Source organism: Colossoma macropomum, unplaced genomic scaffold (assembly GCF_904425465.1).
Source record: "Colossoma macropomum unplaced genomic scaffold, Colossoma_macropomum, whole genome shotgun sequence".
Lineage (NCBI taxonomy): Eukaryota > Metazoa > Chordata > Actinopteri > Characiformes > Serrasalmidae > Colossoma > Colossoma macropomum.
In genome coordinates, this window is record NW_023494797.1 from 17,391,162 (window position 1) to 17,418,103 (window position 26,942).

Consider the following 26,942-nt stretch of genomic DNA (forward strand, 5'->3'; position numbering starts at 1 on the left):
ATGTTTGGCTGGGTTGTCATTTCACCTTCAGGTCCAAATGCAGGATGTATTGCTGGTGGAGATACTGGACGCCCTCACAGATCTGCCGGGTGAAGACGATCGCATCCAGCTCCGTCAGCTGGTAATGCTCGTCAACGATGCGGTCAAACAGCTCGCCCCCCTCCACGCTTCAACACACAACACAGACAGAAGTGACAAATTAATTTGCGGCTTGTTGCGTCTTTTGTTCAGAAGCGACGCCTTCTTTGTTGTGCAGAGACATCAAGCAAGGGCCAAAAAAAACCCCCGCCTCCACTCTGCTGGGTGACGTCCGCAACAGGACGGCTCGGGGCCGAGTGTGTTTTATGGAACAATCCGGCTTATCGTTTGATGCAGCATTCAGAAATAAGCTTACAGTATCATAACCAGAGCAAATCTGCGCTGTCCTGTCTGATTAACTCGGCAGTGAAGATGACACAGCACCACACGGGTGTGAAGTGAAACGTGTGGGTGCGCCTAGTTCCTGTCAGCGAGAAGTGCTGCTGAAAAACATGGTCAGTGAAAGGAAATTTGTCTTGCAAATGAAGCTCTAATGGACGGCGTCAGATCCAGCATCAAAGCACTAATGAGCTAAAGCATTCATTACAGCACCATATGAAGAAAGAGGTTCTAAATGAAGGGTGTTTCTTATTCCTCCAACCTAAAATAAAACGACAGTCATCTTTTCTTCCTTGTCTGTCTCTGTAGAATCGTAACTCATTGTATTCAAGGCTTAGAAATCAGATCTCAATCTTTACTTACTAGACTTCCCAATTTAGATTATTTAGTAACTACTATAAATTGTTCAGTAACTGCTGTGAAACTGATGTGTACATTCTGTAGTTATATGTGGAATTGAAGTGTGGATCCATGGGTCAGAGCATGCGTCAGGCTCCAGTCCTCGCAGGCCAAACCACTGCAGACTTTAGCGCACAGCCTCATTAAACACACCTGATTCAGCCCATCAGCTTATTAGCCAGGCCTTCATGAACTGAATTCAGTGGTAGAGACAGTAAACGGTAATCGCCACAGCATTTTGGCTCGGAGAGCCCCCAGTTTGACATGTCTGGGTTAAAGCGTTAAAAAAAGTGCAAAAAGGGTTTTTGGAGCGACGCCATAGAGGAACCACTGCTGATTCCCTGAAGGATCTTCCAGTGGATGATTCTTTAAAGAACAGTTCTTTTAAATGTGAAGAAACTCCACGAAATGGAAAAGTTCAATACCAGTTAACCTTTTATCCCATAAAATTTCCTTGTTATTACATCCAAAGATGTATTATTCAGTAATTATACTAAAGACAATGCAAACTTAAAGGGGCATTCCAGCCTAAAACTACCATTTCACATGTTATTTGTAATGTTGTATAACATTCTATAGGACAGCATTGTATCCCTCATTCTCATCTGTTTGACTGATTCAAAATTTCTTCCCACCTTCAAGATACGTCATCAGAAGGTGGAATATTCTAGTCTTTAAACCAGAAAATCCCACCCTACTGTGGCACTGCTGTAAGAGGCATGTATGCATGCTTACAACAGATACAAGGCAAGGGGTAAATTTTTCATTTTGGCTGGAGTGCTCCTTTAAGTCATGAGTGACACTGATGTGGTGATGGCATGTTAGTGTGTGCCACTGCTGGACTGAGAATAGTCCACCAACCAGAAATATCCAGCGAACAGTGTCCTGTGGGCAGCGTCCTGATGAAGGACTAGACACAAACTAGCAGTGTGTGCTAGTAGGGCTGGGAGTCGATCCTGAAAAACAATTCATTCCTCGATTTTCAGCCTTTTGAGAAAAATCAAAACCCAGTTTGGTGCATTAACGAGCTAAGTTTATTAAGATAGCGTTAGCTCTCCAAATTTCCTTGCTAAGGTCAAATATAATTAAAAATAATTAAGATTGTATGCTTTATTTTTGCCAGATGTCCTTTGATATGTCTTGGTTTTTGGAATCGAGATTTTTGTGTGGAATCCATACCATCGATTCCCATCGCTTGTACTCAGAATCCATAATTTCTGCAATCAAACAGCCCAAGATGCTGGTAAAAACGAGCTACACATAAAAAAAAATCAGCTTTTTGTTCATGTTGCACTAATTTTGATTTGCCACTACCACTGTTGGCTCATCCTCCTTTTGATCTGATTGGTCAGCACAGAAAAACGCTCATGCCGTTGGCTGCTCGAGCTGATTTTTTTAAAAAGACGGCAAAAGCAGCACACAAAGACCTTTAAGAGTTTAATGAGGAAGGTTTACTTACTATTCCATGATGAGGGTGAGGTTGGTGCGAGATTCAAACGCATCGTACAGCTGGATGAGGTTCACGTGGTTTAGCTGGTTCATGACCCCAATCTCATTCTTCACCTCGTCCTGGAGGGGTGGAAAGATGGATGGAGGAGAAAAAAGAAAGGGAGAGGCATCAAGAGTCAACAAACAACGCCAAAGGAAATGAATCATCACGTTAATTGCCTGTGCATTTGACCCTGAGTGGTGTATTCTTCGAATGCCTAAATCCCATCATCAAGGCCGTCTGATTTGAGCATTGTGTTTTAAGCGGCGACGCGGTGGAAGCGATGAGGTCAGCGGCAATACAAATTCTAATTCACAGAAGGACGGAGGCTATTTAGGTTACTTCAGATTGCCTGCTGAATTGTTGGAAGTGGAGCTGGTGTCATGGGGAGCGGCGAGAGCCGCAATTTAGACACTTTTGGAGAGATAGAGGCTGACAGCCATGCAAGGCCTGTAATTGCCTGGCTCATTTTATTTCTGCCTTTCACACCCTCTATTCTCTCAGATGACCCCGGAAATCCTTTCAGGTATCATATCTGAGGATGATCTGTACGTGTGTGTGGCTGAAGTGGACAGAGGTGGACCTGGGACGGTTTTGCTCATTCTCTGCACGCTCTGTCTCTCTGAAAGTACAATTCAAACGCCTGAAGCAGGAAACAGAACTCAGAGCCTCTTCTAATCTTCTCCCGCCCATTAGGGTACATTCAGAGCCACGTAGACCTTGATTTGATGGCAGGGACGAACAGCAGTGGTGGACTGATGTGTTGCTGTTTGAGCCGCAGTAAAGCAGTAAAACTCTCATTAGACACAATTACAGCCACTCCCGGAAAGTTGAGGATGCCAGAATCAGACAGGACATCAGCCGAGCTGTGCTGGGTAAATGTGGGTGTGAATATGAAGGCTGGCTTTTTGGACATTTCTTCCTGAAAATGTATTCACTATGTAGGAAAATGCCCAGTTTATGTAAAACAACATTTTGCATATTCACCTTATACAAAAGCTTTTTTTAAACAGAAAAAGAAAAATCCTTTTTCTACACTTACGATGGTTCCTCAATGGTTCTATATGGAACTGTGAAAAAAAAACCCCTTGTGTTCCCAAAGTGTTCTTTGCATCATGAAAAAAGCTCCAGGGAAAATGTGGCTCCTAACAACCACCTGGAAGAGCTGGTTGACCCCAAACCTGCCCGCATCAGATAAACAGCACCTAAAGCTTTCATCTTTGAGAGAGAGGAGAAAATCAAGCTGCTTCAGATCTGAAAACATCCACAGGTGTTTCTGTCCATCCTTCCACTGTGAGAAGACGACTCAGCGCTGTGGGTCTGAAAGGATGTGTAGCTGATCAAGAAGAACCTCACTGAGAAAAGGAGATGGACACATCAAACAAAGAAGCTGAACAGTGGACTGACCACCCCAGAGTCCAGACCTCAACACCACTGAATGTGTTTGATTACTTCAGAAAATGATCAACCAGCTTCTAAGACTGAACTTTGGAGGTGTGTCTGCAGATTCTTTGAGAAACTGAAAGTGAGTCTCCTGAAAAGAATGGAAGCTGGAATAAAGGGAAAGAGTGACTCACTGACCACTGAATAAATGATTATATTTAGATGTTGAGGGCTGAAAAATAAATAATTTAATAGCGGTTTTGAATTTAAATTAGAATTTAAATAAATGAACAATGACTTGCACAGTACTGTGTATACACATGTATGTATATGTGTGTGTGTGTGTGTGTGTGTGTATATATATATATATATATATATATATATATATATATATATATATACACACATACACACACACACACACACACATGCATATATATAGTACAATAAAGTGCTTGTGTCTGGATGCAGTGGAGGAAGGTGCATGTATTCTTTTTCATTTTCGTGTGAACAGAATTCATCAGTGACAGAGACAGAAAAGTGGCTGTGTGTTTTGGTGCTTCAGTGTATGAATCTGTCTTTGAACAGGTGTGTATGTGAGGTTGTGTGTCTGTGTGTGTTGTGTGGTTGTGTGTGTCTGTGTGTGTTGTGTTGTGAGGTTGTGTGTCTGTGTGTGTTATGTGGTTGTGTGTCTGTGTGTGTTGTGTTGTGTGTCGTGTGTGTATGTGAGGTTGTGTGTCTGTGCGTGTTGTGTGTTGTGTAGAGCTGCTGGCCAGTATGAGTTTCATCAGCTGTCATAAATCATAAATCTGTTCACAGGAACAGAGCAAGAGACAGACTGGAGCAGAAGGACAGAGAGAGAGCTGAAGAAAGAGAACGAGGGACAGAGAGAGAGAGAGAGAGAGAGAGAGAGAGAGAGAGAGAGAGAGGGAGAGAGAGAGGGGAGAGAGAGAGAGAGGGGGGGAGAGAGAGAGGGGGGGAGAGAGAGAGGGGAGAGGGAGAGAGAGAGGAGGAGAGAGAGGGGGGGAGAGGGGAGAGGAAGAGAGAGAGGGAGCGAGAGGAAGAGAGGAAGAGAGGGAGAGAGAGAGAGAGAGAGAGAGAGGGAGGGAGAGAGAGAGAGCGTGAACGTTAACATAAAAGCTGCTTTTGAAAGTAAGTGAGACGTGCGAGAGCAGAGAGAGGCTGTTATTGTTGTTTGTTGTTGTTTTTGTTGTCTTGGCTGTTCTGTACTCACCCTTTCTTTCATCCCCCTCACTTTTATGATCTTGGCAGCCAAAGTAAGTCCTGAAGAGAGCTCAGCACACTTGTGCACCTGTCCAAAACGCCCCCTGTGGAAACACCAGCACTTACGTCAACTGCACGTTGCCTTAGGTGTGTCAGTCACAGAGTTATTGATGTGTGTAGTTTTGTTTTGCAGAAAGAAAATCACCATGTTTTGTTGTTGTTTGTTGTTTGAGCCTGTATATACAGAAGGTAGACTAAATGCAAATGAAGTTTAGTTTAGATGTAAACAGAGTCATTCAGAGTCATTCAGAGTGGTTTGGTGTGAAACGCTCTGTTGTAGAGAAACTTGGTTTCAGAACTGTTCACAGTGGTGGTGATAGGAACCAGACGTCCACCTCTAAAAGCTCCCTCACAGAAAGTTACTACATGAAATAGTTGTGAATATTGTCTAAGATATTGTTTTATAATAATATTCAATTAATGTTTAAGGCCTTAAACATACTTTTTAAAATGCATTCATGGTGGAGGGGCACACGTAGAGTGTTGTAAAGAAAAAATAGTCCCCAAAGATTTTTTTTTTTTTTCAGATTTACCACTATTTTCCATCATCAACTTTCCATATAAACTCAGAAGACTCGTGTAGGTTCACTGGTGGTTTTGGATAGTAAATAAAATGTCTATATTTGTGTTGTAGCCATGGCGAACCCTGGTTCCTATCACCACCACTGTAAAGGAAGTCTGAGTCACATCAAACCACTCTGATTGACTTTATTTACATCTCAGCAACTGAATTATTTTAGATGAAGAAATTCCCCTTTAACTGAATATTTCTGTAATTACATTTAAACAGCATAGCAAAGCAACAGTAACAACTCTAGACTTCTAAGTGTAACTTTTGCCTCTGAGGTTTTTTCCTCTCCACCGTCTGTGACTCAAAATAAGGCCTACGCACACAGACCTGCTCAACGCCTGCCCAAAATAAACTGTGTCCATGACCAGTCAAAAACAAGCCAGCGCTTATTTGTGGCCCATGCGGGGGGGATTAGACCTTGTTTGTGTGCGCCAGTTGTTCAGCTTCAACAGTACATGTTATCTGCCCCTCCCGCATGCTATCAGCAGCCGATCCCCCCCAAACTCTCCACCCCCGACCCTGCCAATGTCTATATGTTTATCTCTGAACGCCCAGGTCAGTGAGCTTTATCTGCATTGCTATTGTTGGAGGACGCAACTGAGTAAATGCCAAGCTGACAGTGCACCGATAGCGCTAAACTATAATTACCAGCTGGTGAGCTTTTATCACATGTGGAGGGTCTGAGGGGCATTTCAGCTTTCAGCAACTGCACCTTAAGTACCCTAAGACAAATCAGATGTAGTCAGTGCTATGAGTAGTGTGGTGGAGCTGTAGTCAGGCCTGTTTGAACCTAAAACAAATGTATTAAATAAATATATTGTAGTTTAAACAAAGTAGAAGACACAGGAAACACTGCGCTTTAAAGGCGAATGCTCTTTTATTGAACAGGCAGCAAGGAAACCACCACTCAGTGCTGATCAATACAGCACGACAGCAGGGAAGGTCACTCCTCTCTGTGGTACACACTTAATTAACTAACCCCACAGCCCTGAACAATAAAGCGCACATAACAGGTAAACATGTGAAACTAACACCAACAACTTAAACTACGAACATCAACCCCTTACAAGGCCACCATGACCCAGAAGGATAAGTGGTTTAGAAACTGTGTGTATGTGTGTTTATGTACACCAATCAACCATAACATTAAAACTATCTCCTTGTTTCAACACTCATTGTCCATTTTATTAGCTCCACTGACCGTATAGTTTCACTCTGTAGTTCTACAGTTACAGACTGTAGTCCATCTGTTTCTCTGCATACTTTGTTCTTCAGTGGTCAGGACCTCCATGGACCCTCACAGAGCAGGTACTATTTGGGAGGTGGATCATTCTCAGCACTGCAGTAACACTGATGTGGTGGTGGTGTGTTAGTGTGTGTTGTGCCTGAACGAGTGGATCAGACACAGCAGTGCTGCTGGAGTTTTTAAACACCTCAGTGTCACTGCTGGACTGAGAATAGTCCACCAAGCAAAAATATCCAGCCAACAGCGTCCTGTGGGCAGCGTCCTGTGACCACTGATGAAGGACTAGAGGATTACCAACACAAACTGTGCAGCAGCAGATGAGCTATCGTCTCTGACTTTACATCTACAAGGTGGGCTGACAAGGTAGGAGTGTCTAATAGAGTGGACAGTGAGTGGACACAGTGTCTGTAGAACTACAAAGTGCTTCTATATAATAAGTGGAGCTGATAAGATGATAAGACTCTGATTGTGAATATGAGCAGTGCAGCCCGGAATGCGGTGTAAACAATCTGTGGAAGCATCTAATCACAGTAATATGAAACTGATGGATAAAGATCTCCGTGCTGAAGAAGAGAGAGACCCAATCTCACCTGCACAGACCAGACTTGATTTTCATTCAGGACCAGCTTTGTGAGTTTACATTTTTATTCGTAACGATTTTATTTTGAAGTGGCATTTTTCTAGAACCTAGTTTCTGGGTTTCCAAACAGCATCAGACCTAATTTTAATCAGCGTAACTGGCTGTGTCATGTCCAAAGGCAGGGATAGGGACATGTCTTTAGCTGATTGTTTCTCCGATATCTGAAGTACTCAAATGACTGTTGGGTTTTTCCATGTTATTTCCAGCTGGTACAGATTTGTTTGGGTTCTATAGGGCAGTGGTCCTCAAACTGGTCATCAGGGAATCCCAGACAGTCCACATTATTGCTCTATCTAGTGTTGGGAGCTGAGATAGATCAAAAATATGGATTGTCTGGAGACCCTGATGCATTACAGAGTAAAGCAGAAGTAATGAGTAATGAGAAAACAAGAGGTAAATTAATCCCATTACAGTGTGAAAAAAGTAGTGAATAATTTGTAATAGACTCGTAATAGACATTGGTGATAGTTAACTATACCTTAAGCTCTAAATTTGACTAGTTTGATCTTAGTGGCCAGTATCAACTTACAAAACTGATAGTTCCGGTTCTGAAATCTGATTGATCTGAGTCACGTTGGAAGCCATTATAATACATCAAGTCACTAAATAATATGTCGCTGCTGTCAGAACAAAATCTCATATCTCCAAAATGGTAACTTTACAGGAGAAGGAAAAACATACTCTACTTTCAGTGTAGGTCAATGGAACCAGATGTTTCCTCAGGTAATTTTGGGCTGTTTCTTTTGGTTCATTCATCGTGAAATTTACACACAATGTAAAGAGTAACAGACAGATTTTCAAACTATGTCAAAACCTGAAAAATGGACCACCAAGTGTACTAATGGCTGAAGTAATAACCCAGTTGTGTTTAAACTGAGGGGTTGTCTCTTAACAACTAGTCTAAAATTCAGCAGGCTGAACAGGCTAAAAGATGGCTAACATACCGCTCATCCAGTGTTAGGCTTTGAATTTAAGTATTTAATGGCGGGTTCATTCTAAAAGTGCAAAGGAAAAGTAAAGAATATGTGACATGAATGTCTTACACATGTAAAATGTCTGTGTATTTGTTAGATCTGCCTTAAGCAACATTTAAACACAGAGTGGGGAAACAAATGCATGGTACAGACGCTAACATAGCACAGGAAATCCTGTAGAGGAGGAAATTTGCCTTATCACTCTGGTGGTAATTTGGTGAGTAGAAAACACTAATAAGGTGACGGTTTCTGCATTAAAAACTGTTGTATTATCATATTTTTACTATTATGTGTCAAAATAAATTGTACAGTCTTCCCATTTCAAAGTACTGTAAGTAACTTGGCTTCAAATCTTTTGCTGTTGACTGTCTGAAGCTTGAAACCAATGGACATCACCAGCCTCCAGCCAGTAATTGTACAATTGGCTGTTCAGTTTCTGAGTGTTCTGGCCAGCTATGGGTCACTGTATCATTAGATAATGTATAAAAGATCTAACAAAAGGCTGCACTGTGAGTCTGTTGCTGCGATCTCTGAACATGAGGACTGAAGAAGTGTCACTGGCAGCAAAGCAGAAGAAGTAACGAGGCTGTAAAATCAGTACAAACCGATCAGAGCGAGACAAAATCAACTCTTTCGTTAAGAAGTAAGAACACAGTAGGCAGCATAGCAAGAGAAAACAAGCTGGCAGACCATGAAAGACAACAGTCACGGACCAAAACTTTCAATCACAAAGTGCAAAGCAAAACCACTGAAAAGATCAAGAAATCTGTCCAGGATGTAGGAGTCGATGAGTCGAGCACAGCCATGAGGAGAAGGACCAGCTTGATCTCAGAGGATTTAATACAAGCCGTGTGGTGCAGCACAGGAGCATGAAGACCAGAGGACAGTTCACTGAGAAGCACATAAAAGCCTGTAGAGACGTGGGAAATTTGTCAAAAGAGCACGGTATACTGGTTCTCCCTCGGCAGCTTTCTCACTTTTGGTTCTTTTAGATAACAGACAAGCGTTCTTTAGTAAAGTAGATGGTTCTATACTGTGAACATTAAAAAAAAATTTAAATGCTTAAATGGCTTTTTTCATGGTTTAACTGTTCTTCTCTAGGATGGAAAACCTGTTATGTATAGTTTTTTAAAGAATCTTTTTAAAAAAATGACACCAGAAAGGGTTCTGCTTTGGTTCCAAGTCAGAGAACTATCTTTTGAGTTCTGTATAGAATGATTTCTTGCTAAAAAGCAACTAAACCGTTGTATGTATTGCCCAATTTCAGGGCACCATTGTTGGTCAAATGAACAGAATCTTACAGTACTGTGCAAATTTTAGAGACCACCTTTCATTTATTTAATTTACTGACAAAGCAAACTTTCACGACTCCACTTCGGCTCTGAGGTCTCCTTGGACTCCATCTCCGAGAACCCCCTGGGGATCATGTGATTCCTGCCTCACTCTCACACTCCAAACGGTACTGATCAGTTTCACCTGTTCATTGATTAGGTTAGTATAAAGCCTGGGCTTGTAGGACGGGTCCTTTGCGAGGTATTGCTTCTTTTCTAAGAACTTCTGAGTGTTCTCTTCTGTGTTGTGTATATTTCTGGCTATTTTGCCCTGTTTTTTTGACCTGCCTTCTGCCTGACCCCTTTTGGACTGTTCACCTGGTTATGTTTGGGCTTTTTTGTGTGACTTGCCCTTTTTGGATCTGACCTATGCCTGTTTTGTGACTTGCATTGTGGATTACGTTTTCATCAGCGGCTGCGTCATTTTTTCGTCTTACACAAACATTAAGTAGACATTATTCAATTTTAGGTTTAGAAAAAATAGAAAACTTACTTAACAGAAAACAACAACTAAACAACTAACATGATGTTTCGGTATTTAGTGTCTCCACTCTGTACCTTTATTACAGCTGCTATTCTTTTACCAAGAGACTCATTCATTCATCGTCTTTAACCACTTGATCCAGATGGGGTCGCAGTGGCAGTTGGGAGAGCAGAGAATCCCAGGCAACCCTGTTTCCCACAATCTCCTCCAGCTCATGCTGGGGGTCGCTCCCGGGCCAACTTGGAGATATAATCCCTCCAGCAGGTCCTGGGATGACCCCCCCAATGTGGGGGCATCCGGGGGGCATCCTGATCAGATGCCTGAACCGCCTTAACTGGCTCCTCTCAGTGTGGAGGAGTAGTGCCTATACTCCGAGCTCCTCGTCCTGTCAGTAGAGTGTAGCGCCACCCTGCCAAGAAAGCTCATTTCCGCCGCTTGTATTTGTGATCTCATTCTTTCGGTCATTACCCAAAGCTCATAACCACAGGTGAGGGTGGGGATGTAGACTGACCAGTAAACAGAGAAACCTTTGCCTTATGGCTCAGCTCCCTCTTCACCGCTACAGTCCGGTACAGTGACTGCATTACTGCTGCTGCCTGTCCCAGCCTGTGGACGATCTCACCATCCCTCTTCACGTCACTCGTCAACAAGACCCTGAGATACTTAAACTCCTCCTTAGTGCCCTCTGTACCTTTATTACAGCTGCCATTCTTTCATCAGGAGACTCACTTTCAGTTTTTCAAAGAAATCTGCAGGATTTTTTTTCTTACCTCGCATTTCCACAAGTTCAGTTTTAGAAGTTGTTTTTGCGTTTTTTGGTCCAGGTAATAACTTGGATTGTGAATAACTTATAGTTAAAAGTTGTTTAGACTGGAAATTACACAAATGAATTGTCTCTGATTTTGCACAGTACTGTATGCAACGTTTGCATTTATAGAACTATGACACATATATTACTACAACCTGTACAGATTTCTCTGCTCATGACTGAATGTTTTTTTGGCATTGTTGTTTTAGTTGGCTGCCTGTTTGTTTTCTATTGCTAAACTCACCATTGTGTTCTACCTTCTTAATAACGTGTATAAACAGTTGATTTTGGACCATCTAATGTTTTGGCTCTGTCTTTGGTTGGTTTTGTTCCAGTTTTCAGCCTCATTATGTTCACTGGTATTGAAGCTTTAATGGTCCTCCTGTCTGTCACAGATGTAAATGCCACATGTGGAATCAACTCTAGACCTTTTGCTTTCTTGTGCATGAACTAATGATGCAACAACATATAACTGGCCAAGAAACAACCAACTGCAACCAACTGTCCAATTAGCGGTCAGAGTTGGGAGATGTCTGTTGGGTCGTAGACTTGAGGCACTAAATGAAAGGATTTCCAACCAAAGTTCTAAACATGCAAATTTTATGGAGGATTATGTTAATATGTTTAACAACAGTGCTGCAAAATGAGGAGTCTGTATATTAAAACGGTTGGGATTCCTATATGGTTCAGACATTATAGACGTCTTGCAAGCTAAAGCTGAAATTCTGCTTTAGTTACTTTTAGAGTTATTGCAGCATGTCAAACAACAAAGAACCGTCACTGTCACTACCCAAACGCTCATGAACTGTTCAATACAAAAAGAACTGTTGTCGGGTTTTTAAAGGGAATCGGTCATTGAAACTGACCTTTTCTCACTTTATTGAAATAAAAAAGTAGTAAGTAGACATTTTAAAACATACCGATCAGTCCATACAGTCCATTTGTAGAAACTAACCTGCAAATTCTGCTTTTAATGCTTTTATGATGTCACTCAAACTATCACTTTTACACATATCCACCTATTCAACCTTCAGCAGTTTAGCCCCAGCTTCTAGATGGACACACGACTCCACTAGTTCCACACAGTGAGAGGCAGATGACGTGTATCTCAGCCCCTCTTCATAGGCTTATAACTCTGAATGTGAGTCTCGTATGATCTTGTGATAAGATGGAATGGAAAGGGGGCGAAATTTTGAACCACATTTCGGCACTGTGTTATCGCAAAGGGAGATAAATAGATATAGAAACATCAAATTTGACGCACGGGTGAGTTCATGGACCCCAGGGAATTAAAGGAACAGTAACAAAAATAAAGGATAAAGAGAGTAGAATTTTGTAGGATATGGGCCCTTTAAACACCAGACCATGGCCATAGTGTGGGACACACATCTACACTCACCCTCCCAGCAGCTCGTTAGGCTTGACCTCGTAATAGGAGCCCATGGGAACCTGCTTGGCGCTGACGATGCGGTGCTCAAACGGGGCCGGCCGAGGCGGGCAGTCGTCTGGAAAAACAATGGGGATTGTGGTGAGAAACCTGCCTAAACAATCCCCCCCACCCACCCACCCCAGCCGCTGCTACCAAACCCGTCTGGGAGCCCATTTACAGGTATTGACACAAACCAGTTTTCACATTAAAGTCAGGAACTTTGACAGAATGCTGATGGAGTTTCTGTTACACACACTAGCGCTGACTGAGATTCTGTGAAATGATCCGCTGACTGCTCGGAGGGGACAGCTGCTAGCAGGAGGTTGCCAAGCTATTCAGTTCATCTTTGTTACAAGTTTAGCTTCAACGGGTCTCCTGTTAGCTTGAACCTGAACCTGAACCTGTACAATAACCATACTTTGAAATGCATTTGCATTAAAAGGGATTATTTTAGCAGATTAGCCCCTTAAACAGCCGTTAAATCCAACTTATTCTTCAGTAATTAATACTAATTATCCAGTAACTACTATGAAGCTATTAGGCCTATGCAAAGCATGCAGTTATGAGAGAGAGGAACTGAAGTGTGGACCCACTGATGGGTCCTTAGAGTGTAAGCCACTAATTCCTCTGAAGCATTTCTTAATCCTGATCCTAGAGAAGCACTCGGTCTCAGCTGTGCCTTGCCTCAACACACCTGACCCTGCTCATCAACTGATTATCAACTCCTTCACAGGCTGAATCAGGAATGTTGATGCAGGGAATTATAGGCGGTCTGGGAAGTCTGTCCCCAGGAGCAGGATTAAGAAACTCTTTGGAAAGTTCCAATAAGATGAAAGGTTGAAAATGATTCGGTTGAATTGTTTACATTCCTGCAATACGTAAGAGATCCTGTATCAGACTGCAGGGGACAAATGGGCAGAACTACAGATGCATCGACAAGTTTTGTGTTAGACTGCTTATATAAGTGCAGTGGAGCTTGAAAATATGTGAACTCTTTAGAATTTTCTATATTTCTGCATAAATTTGACCTAAAACCTCAGCAGATTTTCAAGTCCTAATAGTAGATAAAGAGAACCAAATTAAACAAATGGGACAAAAATATTAGATTTGGTCATTTGTTTATTGAGGAAGATGATCCAATATTATCTGTGAGTGGCATCAGTATGTTACCCTTTGCTTTCAGTATCTGGTTTGACCCTCTTGTGCTGCAATTACTGCAGCTAAACGTTTCCGGTAGCTGTTGATTAGTCCTGAACATCGGCTTGGTGGAGTTTTAGCCCCTCCGTACAAAACAGCTTCAGCTCTGTTATGTTGGTGGGTTTCCTCCCCTGAACTGCTGCTTCAGGTCCTTCCACAACATTTCTACAGGATTAAGGTCAGAACTTCGACTTTTCCATTCCAGAACATCAACTTTACTCTTCTTTAACCGTTTTTTGGTAGAACGACTTGTGTGCTTATTGTCGTTGCTGCATGACCCACGTTCTCTTGAGTTTCAGCTCAGGAACAGACCTGTTTCCTTTAGAATTTGCTGGTATAATTCAGAGTTCATCATTCCATCAATGATGATACTACCATCAATGATACTACCACCACCATGTTTCACAGATGGGATAAGGTTTCTATGCTGGAATGCAGTGTTTTCCTTTCTCCAAACATAAAGCTTCTCATTTAATTTTGGTCTCATCCGTCCACAAAACATTGTTCCAGTAGTCTTCTAGCTCATCCATGTGATCTTTAGCAAACTGCAGACGGGCAGCAATGGTCTTTCTGGAGAGCAGTGTGTTTCTCCCTGCAACCCTGCCATGCACACCATTGTTGTTCAGTGTTCTCCTGATGGTGGAGTCATGAACATTAACATTGGCTACTGTGATTCAGGCCTTTAGTTGCTGAGGAGTTATCCTGGGTTCCTTTGTGACCTTGCAGACTATTATATGCCGTTGCTCCTGGTATGGGGAGCGTAACAGGGTCTTGAATTTCCTCCATTTGTACACTGTGATTGGTGGAGTCCAAACTCTTTAGAGATGGTTTTGTAACCTTTTCCAGCCTGAAGAGCATCAACAGCTCTTCTTCTGAGGTCCTCAGGAATCTCCTTGGTTGGTGCCATGATACACTTCCACAAACATGTGCTGTGAAGATCAGACTGTGAGAGATCCCTGTTCTTTAAATAAAACAGGGTGGTCACCCACACCTGATTCCATCCCATTGAGTGAAACCACCCGACTCTAATTTCACCTTCAAATTATCTGCTAATCCTAAAGGTTCACACACTTTTTCCACTCACAGATCTGAAATATTGGATCATTTTCCTCAAAAAATAAATGACCAAGTCCAATATTTTTGTCTTATTTGTTTAAATTGGTTCTCCTTGTCTACTTTTAGGACTTTTTTTGTGAAAAGCTCATGAAGTTTTAGGTCAAATTTAGCTGGGGCTGGACTACGCTCTGTATATATGATACATATAAAATAGACACTTATTGGCTGGAACATGCAGCCACTGTTGCTCTCACTGGATGTTGGTGTTGAAATCTGGAAAGTGTGTTCGCTCTGTGGATTTTGATGTTCAGGTTATGTGAACCCTACATTCACACCATGAAAATGATGATATTGAATGAAAGTCTTTTTTCAAGAGTCAAATTTGAGCAAATACGACAAATCAGATTAATCGCAATTAACCACACAAATTAATGTAATTATTAGCGATTAGTTATTTGAATCATTTTAATGACATTGTGTCATATTCCTTAGCCTTACTGTGCTGTAAATTCATCAGCATTGCTAGTGTCTATCCAAATGTCAATCATATTCCAAATGAAAACTTATTCACAAAGGCACATACCAATGATCAGGAGCTGTGGTTCAGATCCTTTACTGAGAATTCCTGATTTTGACTTTGTCCCGCTCTCTGGCGCAGGACTCGTCCCACTCTCTGGCGCAGGACTCGTCCCACTCTCTGGCGCAGGACTCGTCCCACTCTCTGGTGCAGGACTCGTCCCACCCTGCGCTGCAGGACTCGTCCCACTCGGCGCTGCAGGACTCGTCCCACCCTGCGCTGCAGGACTCGTCCCACTCGGCGCTGCAGGACTCGTCCCACTCTGTGCTGCAGAACTCGTCCCACTCTGTGGCACAGAACTTTCTTTGGCAGGCTCAGATTTGTTCTGGTATGTGGCAGGTTTTTCCAGAATCGTGCCAGCTTCCTCTGTACTGGTTTCCTGGGTGACAGGTTCAGATTCTGGCTCACGCTCGGCCCCTTTTGGCCGTGGAGTTGCCAGAGCAACTGTCTCCTTCTGCTGCAAGCCAGGTTCCAAGTTCTCTTTGACAGGCATGTGCTGCTCGGTGAGGAGCCGTGGTTCCCCAGGGACGTCTGCTTTCCTTTGCTCCGCTTCCAGCTCCTGTTTCGGCTCCTCTTGTGCAGAACAGTTCAGAGATGGTCGCTCTCGGGCTTCTGTTCGTCTGTGTTTTGTTTGCCAGAAACACATCATTCAAATCAGTGTTTTAATAGTAGCTTCACTCAACATCCTCCAACACTGTCCTTATCATGTTTCAACTAAACATAGCAAATCTAATTATGTTATAGTGCTAATTAACTCTGCACAGAAGAAAAACGCCAACGACAGCGCTTATCAGAGTTTACTGTGAGTGACAGTTATCACATGATAAAGCATCTCCCAGCTGATTCAAACCCACCACACAGGAAAGCCACACACTTTTAATGATGAGTTCTTCAGAGCGAAAACACATTCGCTTCCCTGAAGAACCTTTTAAACTGATTATTCTTTAAGGAACCAGTTTTGGAAATGAGAAGCGTGAAGAACATTTTTTAAAGTTTAAAGAACCTCCACAGAAAGGTTCTATACCAATTAAGGATTTTCTTAGACTCTTAAAAAAAGGTGCCACAGCCAGTTCTTTAAGCAATGCCTTAGAAGAACCACTTTTGGGTCCCTAAAGCACCATGTATGAAAAAGAGATTTGTGAGTTTGAAGAACTTTTTAAAGATTTAAAGAACCTCCACATGTAAAAGTTTTAGAACAATATAAGGATTCTCCTTAGAACCTTTACACTGTGTGTGTGAAGGTTCTTTAAACAATGGTTCCTCACACATATGCATAGAGAGGTTCTTTAGGTAATGAAAAGTGGTTTTTCTACAGCTTCACACAAAGAACCCTTTTGGAACCTTTATTTTTAGGTGTGTAAAGTGTGTAAAGTTTCTTTGGAATGACACCATAAAAGAACCACTTTTGGTTCCCTAAACAACCATGTTTTTGAGTGTGAAGACACCTTTTAAAAGTTTTTTTTTTAATTCTCACATGGGTTCTTTCCCAATTTCCAGTTCTCCCTAGAATCTTTAAATTATGTGGAGGCTCTTAACTTTAAAAAGGTTCCTCACACCCACAGATCTCACTTACACAAAATGGCTCCCTAAAGAACCATGCACTGAAACGTTCTTTAAGAAAGCAAAAGTGGTTCTTCTATATCTTTGCATAAAGAACTCTTTTAGCACTATTACTCTTGAGGGTGTAGCTTTGTACTCTTAAAAATAAGGGTTCCAAAAAAGCTTCTATGGTGCGAAGCAATAAAGAAACCACTTTTGTTTCCCTGAAGAACATTTTAATTGATTGGTCTTTAAAGAACCATATTTGAGATGTGTGAATGTGAGGAACCATTTTAAAGTTAAAGAGCCTTCACCTAATGAAAACATCCATACTAAACTCAAGGTTTTTCTGTATGTAGAACCATTAAGGAGTCTTTATTGTTGAGAGTGTAAGCCACTGTCCCTCTACACCCCATGTGTCAAACTCAGGGCCTGCTGGCCAACTCAGGCCCGTGGGACCACCCTATTCAGCCAGCAATATCATTTAAATTTATTATTTTTATCAGCCCGTTTCACCCTGAGCTGCACTACAGTCCCCAGCATGCACTGCAACATGTGTGTGTGTGTGCATTCTAATGCCTTTTCTCCAGCAACAATCTGTGGGTCAGCAGTTACACAAAAAGAAAAGATGCCTGTGTCCAGCTGCCCCAGCTGTGCGTAACTTCAGACGTAGACTAGCTGTACTGTAAGTATTTACTGAGTTCAGGTTTATCATCACTAAATCCAAACGAGCTGCACCACAAACCAGCTTTAACATTGAGCTTAGTAGTTACTAAATACTCACAGCCCCCTCAGCAGGAAACCATCAGAAACACACAGAAACACACAGAAACACAAACAGACCAAAAACATGACTTCTTTGGTTTCTAAGCTGAAAAACTCTAAACGCTGTACGCTGTGATTTTCTTCTCAGCCCTGATCATCAGCCTGGTCTAAACTCCAGCTCAGAGACTCAGCAGCTGCACAAATGGCTAAACTGATCTGCTGTTTTGTCGGTTATCTGGAAACCGGCAGTTAAAAAGCTGCATATTCGGTTTTCTCAGTGAAATATTAAAGAATAAACAGACGGTGGCTGCAGATCATCGGTTTAATCAGTTTGTAATATAGTTCGAGTATCCAGTGCCTATTTTGCTGTTGCAGTTTTGGCATATTTTGAATAAACGATGGCCCATTCAGCTCAGGGCAAAATTTTAGGTAAAAATTAAAGAAAAACACAGCTGGCCCACATATTTGTTGAGATTTTTTAATTTGGCCCTTTTAGTGGTTGAGTTTGACGCTGCTGTCTGCGCTGTGTATTCTGGGGCAAACTAGCAATATTACAGCAGCTTATGACAGTTAATCATGAAACCATCTTTGCAGAATTCTACAGTTCTCTGAAAATACAGACCCTTAAATGAGACACTTAGGCCCAGTCCCATTTCACCCCTTGCCCCACCACTGAGCCCTTAGCCCTCTGTTTTGCATGTTGACGTCTAGGAGTAGGGTGTCCTGATTCTTGTTGAGATAGTGGGGAGGGTGAAGTGTTAGAGCTACATGACCCTCCAAACAGAGGTTTTTCAGAGACTCCAAACAGAGAGTTATGAGAAAAAAAGAAAGATGGCTGAACAAGAGACCAAAGAAACACACAAATATGAGAATTTTCTCTGTTAAATTACGATAATCATCATATTATCTTAGTTTAATGTTGTTTTCTTCATAACAAGCATTAAAAAATCGCTAGTTGTCTGCTAACGTCCCGGTAGCTAGCTAGCTAACTTTCCGTTCCACCGTTCCGTTCCACCTTAAATAGCCCAGCAGTTCTGACGCCTGAAGTGCCAGAATGTAACTGCTGCTCCATTTAAGGTGGAACAGGAAAGTTCAAACAAGAATCTGGTGAATATCTGACTTCAGCTTCATATCACTGAAGAATTAGGGGTGGGTGATAATAAATAATTGCCCCCCTCTTTGAAGTCATATGATGCCCTAAATGTAACTAAAGCCCAGCAGTGAGGAGCTGAACTTTACCCTCCTCTGCTGTCACTGCAGACTGGCAAGGTCACCTACAGAGCAGCGCTAGTAGCTGTTAATGAAGTAATGCTCTTTTTATTTGAGGGTCCCATTTCAGAGGGAAGATTTCAACCACTACCCTGTAACTCAATTCCAAGGGGCAACACTCGAAAACAAGGGGTAAAAATAAGGAATGGGACTGGGCCTAAATGTATGTGGGTTAAGCACAAGGTCATGGTTCAGGACACACACAGTAGTGTTCTAGCAGCACGGATGCCCTGACCTTTTGTCTGAGAACCCTTTGTTGTGCTAGAGTGTCCACAAGCTTCAGTATTAGATCAAATGAATGCACGGCTCTTGCGATCACACTGAGGGCACCGCACCTCTTCAAAGCCTTTCATTCCAGACATGAAAAGATCCAGCTTTATGATTCAGACCAAAGAATACATTCACGTTATGACATGGAGTGGTTTTCACATGCCGGGCCTAATAACGCGCTGTTGTGCCTGTGAATTAACGTGTGAGCATTGATGATGTCTTACCCGACGGTCCTCACTCGTAATTTAAAAGAGCATCCTCCACACGCCGCGTCAGAATGAATGGTTCATGTCCAGCGTTTTAATTAGGATTTTCTGAATGAGGGACACTGGAGGTGTTTGTGTACTAGACTACAATTACAACCTACCACTCCAGTGTGTCCTGACAGTAATGTTCTATATGAATGGCCTTGGACGCTGGTGTGGAGGGACGGATACAGCGGATGTGTTACAGTGTGGGTGTTCTGAGCTCATCGGTTGCTATGTTATTACAGTATGTCTTTTAATATGAAAAAAGGGTTTAATAGAGCCAGTGGGAGCGAGCACAGCGAACAGCAGAGACCTTGGTATCATTCTTTGTAAGCTTCGCTGGCCTTTTATCCTGTAATTAGTCTTTAAACCCTCATCCTCCAGGAACTACGGTGGCGGCAAAACTTCAAAGACGCGCAGCACTTCCAAACAATCAGAGCACAATACTGAAGGAAGTGACAGTTGATGGAACCGATCTAAAAGCCACTCACGGAGTCACAAAGGTGTGTCCTGAAGTCATTGATGGTGGGGAGGATGGAAACGTGTCAGAGTTACAGTCTAAGCACTTTGCTGTGTGCACTGGAGGGGCTGTCCACCGTGTGATTTGGAGGAAAGCGACTCTATATGTCAGAAGGCTGCACTGATTGCTGATACAGGTGTTCAATAGCGCATACAGCTTCCTAGAAGAGCACTGAGCATTATGGGATGCCGTGGAGTGTATGAAGTTCAGTCGAATGCAGAAAGGTTTGAACACTGCTGGTCAAATTCCGAGCTTTGCTGGTTTTCTAAGTGAAAATAGGTTAACGCATCTACAGAGACCTGAAACATGTTATTAGTAGACAGATTCTTAGTAGACACTGAACAATTAGTTCTTGAATAATTTATAGTAGATAAAGAATAATTTATAGTCGATACTGAAGGCAAAGTAGTTACTAAATCATTTCTGGCCACTACTGAGGAATTTGTAGCATTTACGAAATAATTTATAGTAGATACAGAACTATTTAAAGTAGTTACTGAATAACTTATAATAATTACGTAATTATTTATGGTAGTTACAGATCATTAGTATCTGTATATCCTTCTATTGATTCTCCAAAACTGTGTTCTTCTGTAGCAACTGTTAGAATTTTAGACAAGCTTTACTGAACACTGGCGAAAATATGATTGAACCTAATGAGGAACTGCAGCACACATGTCAAAATGTGTACAAATGTGTCAGATGATATTTATTTTGTACGTGTATTAAAAGTCACACTGTTTAGACAGACTGGGTGGAGCTTTTTTAGACGTGTAATGGCTTGTGTTAATCTTAATGCTTTTGCCGAAGATGAAATGCATTTCTATGTATTTGCTGAGTTTAGTAAAACTAAAATAAAGTTTTGCTCAGAGGAGACGCTACCCACCAGTTCTGTTATGCCAGCTAACAGACGCCTGCGCTGAGTGATGGGGGGAGGCGGGGGGCCGTCCTGCCCACCCAGAGAGAGCGAGGACAACTGTGCTCTCGTGGACTCCCAGCCAGAGACGGCTGTAGCATCACCGGGGATCAAACTCTCCCGATGACAGAGCCCCAAAGAACCTTTTAAAGATTTAGAGAACCTCCACGTGGAAAAGTTTTAGAACAGTATAAGGATTCTACCTAGAACCTACCTAGAAAGGTTCCTTAAACTTTAAAAAAGGCTCCTCACACTCACATAGCTCGTTTTCAAAAATGGTTCTCTAAAAAACATGCACAGAAAGGTTCTTTAGGGAACAAAATGTGGTTCTTCTACAGCATCGCACAAAGAACCCTAACCCTAACCCTTAGAATCTATATTATGTGGAGGTTTCCTCACACTCACACATCTCATTTACACAAAAAGGCTCCCTAAAGAACCATGAACTGATCGGTTCTCATCATTCACTGTTTAAACAGATTTTAATGCTTGTTTCCTGCTTTACTTCTTTTCTTTGCTTTATTCTTCCCCCTTACTTTCTCTGCCTTCAAACAGTTTTTAGTCCGGTACGCTGGAGTCGCCCAGCCGTGTGGCCAAATTGAGGTCCTGAAGGCCTGAGCTTGTGAAAGAACGGATACGTGGGAAAAAAGCAGTGGCTCGATTCAGGTTCAGAGTTTGGTATATCAGCACTGGGCAGCCTGAGAACCGAACATTGTGGAAAATGTATCCAGACTAAGGAACTTTGAGGCGCTGCTCAAAAGCTTTGCTTGATAAATATATTTATCAGAATTCATCAGAATTTGAACTTGTTTTGGAGCTGTCTGTTTTTTTGGTTGTTGTTTTGTTTTGTTTTGTTTTGTTTTGTTTTGTTTGTGATAACAGTGGCTGTTATATTCACTGTACAGCATCTTCACTGGCCCCTTTATTAGAAATATCAAATTTTATTCTGATCAGTTCAGAATCAGTTTCGGACAAACTCTTGAGGATGGGTCAGTTTTTGACTCAAAACTTGATGATGTGTATTGTTTTAGGTTGAGTTCAGGATGTTGTGGGGCTCATGTTGGGCTCTCATAAAGAGTAACCAGGCTGTATTCAGACTCTAAATAATAAATCCTAAGTTGCACAGTGTCTTTAACAAGTGTTCAGAGTGCTGGAAGCAGTGCTGGTGTGGTAGATTTTGTGGTGCAGCTTTTCTAAATCCCCTCTGGGAGAGATTCCCCCGTTTCAACACTCCTGACTGAAGACATGAAGGGGCTGATTAGTAACTGATGAGCTGAACAGAGAGAGTTAGAGCAGCAGAGGACAGTAAAGCCACTTGGCACAGAGGTTCTGCAGCAGAGGGATTTGGGGAAAGCAGTTCCACACGACTGCTTTCATCCCGACAATTTAGATTCAGCTCCTCACCTCTCCGGCTGGGAAACTGAGGCATCCTGCTCAGTTGTGGGCACGCTCCGAGTCTCTGAAGGCTGAGTTCCTGGAGCTGTTTGAGGCTGAGGCTGCCTCGGAGGAGCGAAGGCCTGAACTCTGCTGGGCTCTCTGCTCTTCACTGTCACCTCCTTCATCCGCCGCTGAGCTTTACCTGCACACATCTCTGCTCCGTCCGGGACACGTGGGGCCTCCTCTGGTCCAGCCGGGAATAGACCAGCCGAGGCTGAAGAAGTCACCTCCTGCCCCTCACACTCATACAGGACTGCAGGGGGAGAGAGGACAAGCCAGAGGGTCAAGATTAAATCTGCATGCATGGAAACATCAAACAGAGAGTTTAACCCCTTCTAAGAAACCCAGTAGCAGATTTCTCTTCCTCACTCTCTTCATTTCATTCATATTAGTTTCATAGTAACTACTGAATCATTTAGAGCACATACTGAATCATTTATAGTAGATACTGAATCATTTATAGTGAATCCTGAATGATTTATAGTAGATACTGAATAATTCATAGCAGTTACTGAATCATTTATAGTAGATACTGAATCATTCATGGCAGTTACTGAATCATTTAGAGTAAATACTGAATAATTTATAGTAGATACGGAATCATTTATAGTAGATACTGAATAAATCAAAGCAGTTACTGAATCATTTATAGCAGATACTGAATAATTCATAGCAGTTACTGAATCATTTATAGTAGATACTGAATCATTAATAGAAATTACTGAATCATTTATAGTAGATACTGAATAAGTCATAGCAGTTACTGAATGATTTGTAGTAGATACTGAATCATTCATAGAAATTACTGAATCATTTATAGTAGACACTGAATAATTCATAGCAGTTACTGAATCATTCGTAGTAGATACCAAATAATTCATATAAGATAACTCAATATTTCATAGTCTATACTGAATAAGTCCTAGTAGTTACTAAATCATTTCTAGTAGTTACAGAACTATTTGTAGTCATTTCCAAATAAGTCATTATAGTAACTTAAAAATGTAAGTATTACATTAATTAACTTATAATAATTAGGGAAGGATTTATAGTAGTTACTGAATTATTTATAGTAGTTACAGATCATGAGTTTCTTTATATCCTCCTATAGATGCTCTAAAACTGCACTGTTTTGGACAAGCTTTACTGAACAGTGGCAAAAATACCACTTTACCTAATGAGGAGCTGTAGCACACGACTCATGTGAAAATGTGTACACTTACAGTGCTTTATTTCAGATGATATTAATTTTATACGTGTATAAAAAGTCACACTGTTTGGACAGACTGGGTGGAGCTTTTTTAGACATGTAATGGCTTTGATATGATGTGGGCATTTAGATTTTCTGTTATAATTTACTATATTGTATGTTATTTTTGTGCAAAAATGTCTGAGTTATGCATATTAGTTAGGTAGAGTTCTGGGTAAAAGTCAGAGACCACCTTTCATTTATTTCAGATCCAGTCAAAACAGACATTATTAACAGCCAGTAATCAGTGAGTCACTCTTTACCTTCAATACAGCGTCCAAACTTTTTGGAAGCCCTAATTTCTGTTTCTGAAAGAAATCTGCTGGGATATTTTTCCACACAGACGTCTCAACAACTAAATATAATATCATATTATTCAGTGGTCAGTGAGTCGCTCTTCACCTTTATTCCAGCTTTCATTCTTTTCAGGAGACTCACTTTCAGTTCCTCAAAGAATCTGCAGACACACCTCCAAAGTTCAGTCTTAGAAGCTGGTTGATCATTTTCTGAAGTAATCAAACACATTCAGTGGTGTTGAGGTCAGGACTCTGGGGTGGTCAGTCCATTGTTCAGTTTCTTTGTTTGAACTCCTGTTTTTTCACTTATTTTCCTTTGACTTTCTCCTTCCTTATGCAAGTGTATTATCATATATCTAATCTAATGTATCCAACGGCTGTTCTGGGATGAAATAAAAGAAAGGGTGGTCTGTTACGTCTGCAAAGATGGTAGAAAGCAAACCAGAGAGATACAAATCGAAATGTGCTATAAAATCTGGAAAAGCGTAACTGAACACGAAGGATTTGCACATTAGTATGTTTTCCATCTCTCAGCATCAGTCAAAGCCGGTTTCCCAGCTCACACAGCAGCTCCAGCCTCAGAGGCTGAAGGCTGACACATGTTTACCCTTTCATCTAAAGGTTTCTAAATCTTTTCTAAATCTTCTAAATCAGCCTCCCACATGGCGTCACAGGGCAGGTCAGTGCGCTTAGAGGACGCCGATAACGGCTCTACTTGACCCAGGAGTGGGTAGCATATCACTCTGTACTGACTTACAGAGAGAAATCTGTAGAGCTCTACCTACACAGCACAGCCAGTACCACACTCTTAAAAAGATGGTTCTTCAAGGGTTCTTTAGTAAAAAAAAAATGGTTCTATATAGAGCTATGGACAGTCAAAGAACACTTTGTGTGATTAAAGGGTTCTTTGCATCATAAATTGGTTCTTCAGATTGATGGTGAGTGTTTTAGATGGTTCTATATAGCACCTTTTTCGAAAAGGGTTCTATATAGCACCAAAAAGGGTTCTTCTATTGTACCAAGCTTGTATCATAGTAACAGTAGAACTGTTACTGCAATACTTGCAGAGTTTAAATAGAACAATCATGAGGATATAATTAAATAATAATGCACTAAAAACTATAGAAAGCATTATTTTTATTTAATTTCTCTGAAGGCCTTAACGGCTCTGAAGGTTCCCGACTGGTAGCTGATGATAAAGCACTGTCTCTCCACACACTGACAGAACAGCAGAGCTCGAGGAGGTACTGAAACACTACCTGCAGCTTCCTCATTAATCTCCTCTGGAGTCTGAGTCCCCTGATGGCTGAGAGGTGCTTTCGCCTTCGCTGTGTTATCGTCTGATATGTTTTTCTGAAAAAACAAAGAAACAGGCAGACTTGTCATGATTTGTTTCTGCAAAAATGAAGCGGCTGTGTTTGTTTTCCTGAACGATGATGACCTTCAGAATTTCTCAGAGTAAACTTTTCTTCCCTTCCTGTCGGGACTTTAAACAAAAAGGGACTCGTATAATGTAAAAAAGTGAGTAATCCTCCTCGCCAGATTCGCCTCATCCAGCCTCAGCGGAGTACAAACGAGACCGAGCACTGAGGTCAAAGCAAAGCAAAGCCATTTCTGACTCAGCGTTCAGGGCTTTCCAGCACATCCCACTTTTCATTTAGGCATAACACACTCATATACAAACAGCAGCAAAATATGGAAAAATACAAACAATAAATATGTTTCATGTGCATCAGCCATACAGTACGGTCAACAAATCTCTTTTCCTACATTAATCTGATACACATTACACTGATTATTAACCATTTTCCAGTTTTATTAATAGATGGCATATTCTTCATTTTTCTTGCATTTATTTTTCCCCCATTTATGACATTTGTGTGGTTTAATGTACCAAAAACAATGTGACCGTTTCCCAGCCTCTCTTTATCCCTTACAATCAAACAGGATGTTTTTGTTACGGTGCGTTTAAGACTGATATATGTAAATGAGCTCTGTTCCGGTCTGAAATACTCCTTATAACCTCAGGGTGAGTGGGCGGGGCTAAACTGCTGTAGGCAGAACAGGTATATGTTGATATATGTAAATGTGTTGGTTTTTGTGACATCACAAAAATAACACATTCAAAATGAGCTGTTTTGTTTCCATATATGAACTGTATGTTTTGAAACTTTAACAATGTTTACATATAACACCAAACTACTGTAACTACTTTAATCTCAGGCTTATTACACACTAAGGCTTATTATCCAGTAATTACAGGGACTTCAATGGAAACAGGTTGAGCTTTTCTTAGATTATAGGCCCGCTGGTGGGACATGGACATTTAAGCGTTTATTAAAAAAAAATAGAAAAAAAAAGAATTCGGAGACATGGGCTCTTTAAAAGACCATTTTTAGCAAAGTGTTCTTCCAAAAGGAGCTGGTGAGTTTCAGATCGAGTGCTTTCTTCACAGAGTGTTACTCAGAGTTCATGATGCTGAACAGTGATCAGTGAACAGCAGCTCAGAGCCACTGCTGTAAGAAAAACAGACCCAGACCCAGACGATTCCACCTCTGTGCTTTACAGTAGCTTCAGTGCAGCCTGGTTAGAGCTCTTCTCCAGGGTTTCTCCACTAAGAGCCCAAAATCAGTTTGATGTGTTTTTCTCAGAAACAGATCATTTAGTTAAATGTAACTTATAGAACTTAAAGTTTACCAATGGTTTAATGATTGTGAGTAAGTGTTGATTGTAAATGAGGTCTAAATGCATTTTGGGGCCACTGTACACTAATTGTGAAATATGAATATATATATATATATATATATATATATATATATATATATATGTATATGCGGCAGTGTGCAAAAGTTTGGTCAAATTACGGATTTTGTCGACATGTTGTTGTTAAGGGAAAATAAAACAGAAAATTTGGCCTTTTGAAATGTATAGCTCATTTTATATTTTATATATTTTCTTCAAACATGTTAAACTCAGCAAATAAATGAAATTGCGCAATAAAATTTGCTGTAAGTATTGCGTTCTCCGTAGAGGATGCGATAAGTAAACATATAATTTGATCGGGGGCTGTTCAAAGTTTTACAGAGTGTGCTTTCAGAACCTGAAAATGTTTTGAATGAATTCAAAATGGGACATTTTTGCATCCTAG

General features: G+C 41.3%; 1 protein-coding gene across 1 annotated transcript in view; it reads right to left on the minus strand.

The window, feature by feature from the left end:
* Positions 1–26,942, minus strand: part of mylk3 (myosin light chain kinase 3) — a 49,807-nt gene that overhangs the window by 17,505 nt on the left and 5,360 nt on the right. Inside the window, exons 2-8 of the mRNA XM_036583895.1 lie at positions 25,054–25,147; positions 22,217–22,502; positions 15,292–15,905; positions 12,426–12,531; positions 4,923–5,016; positions 2,276–2,385; positions 26–167 (exon numbers count right to left, since the gene is read on the minus strand). Of these exons, the coding sequence (XP_036439788.1) occupies positions 26–167; positions 2,276–2,385; positions 4,923–5,016; positions 12,426–12,531; positions 15,292–15,905; positions 22,217–22,502; positions 25,054–25,147 (1,446 nt within the window). The remainder of the gene's footprint in view (positions 1–25; positions 168–2,275; positions 2,386–4,922; positions 5,017–12,425; positions 12,532–15,291; positions 15,906–22,216; positions 22,503–25,053; positions 25,148–26,942) is intronic.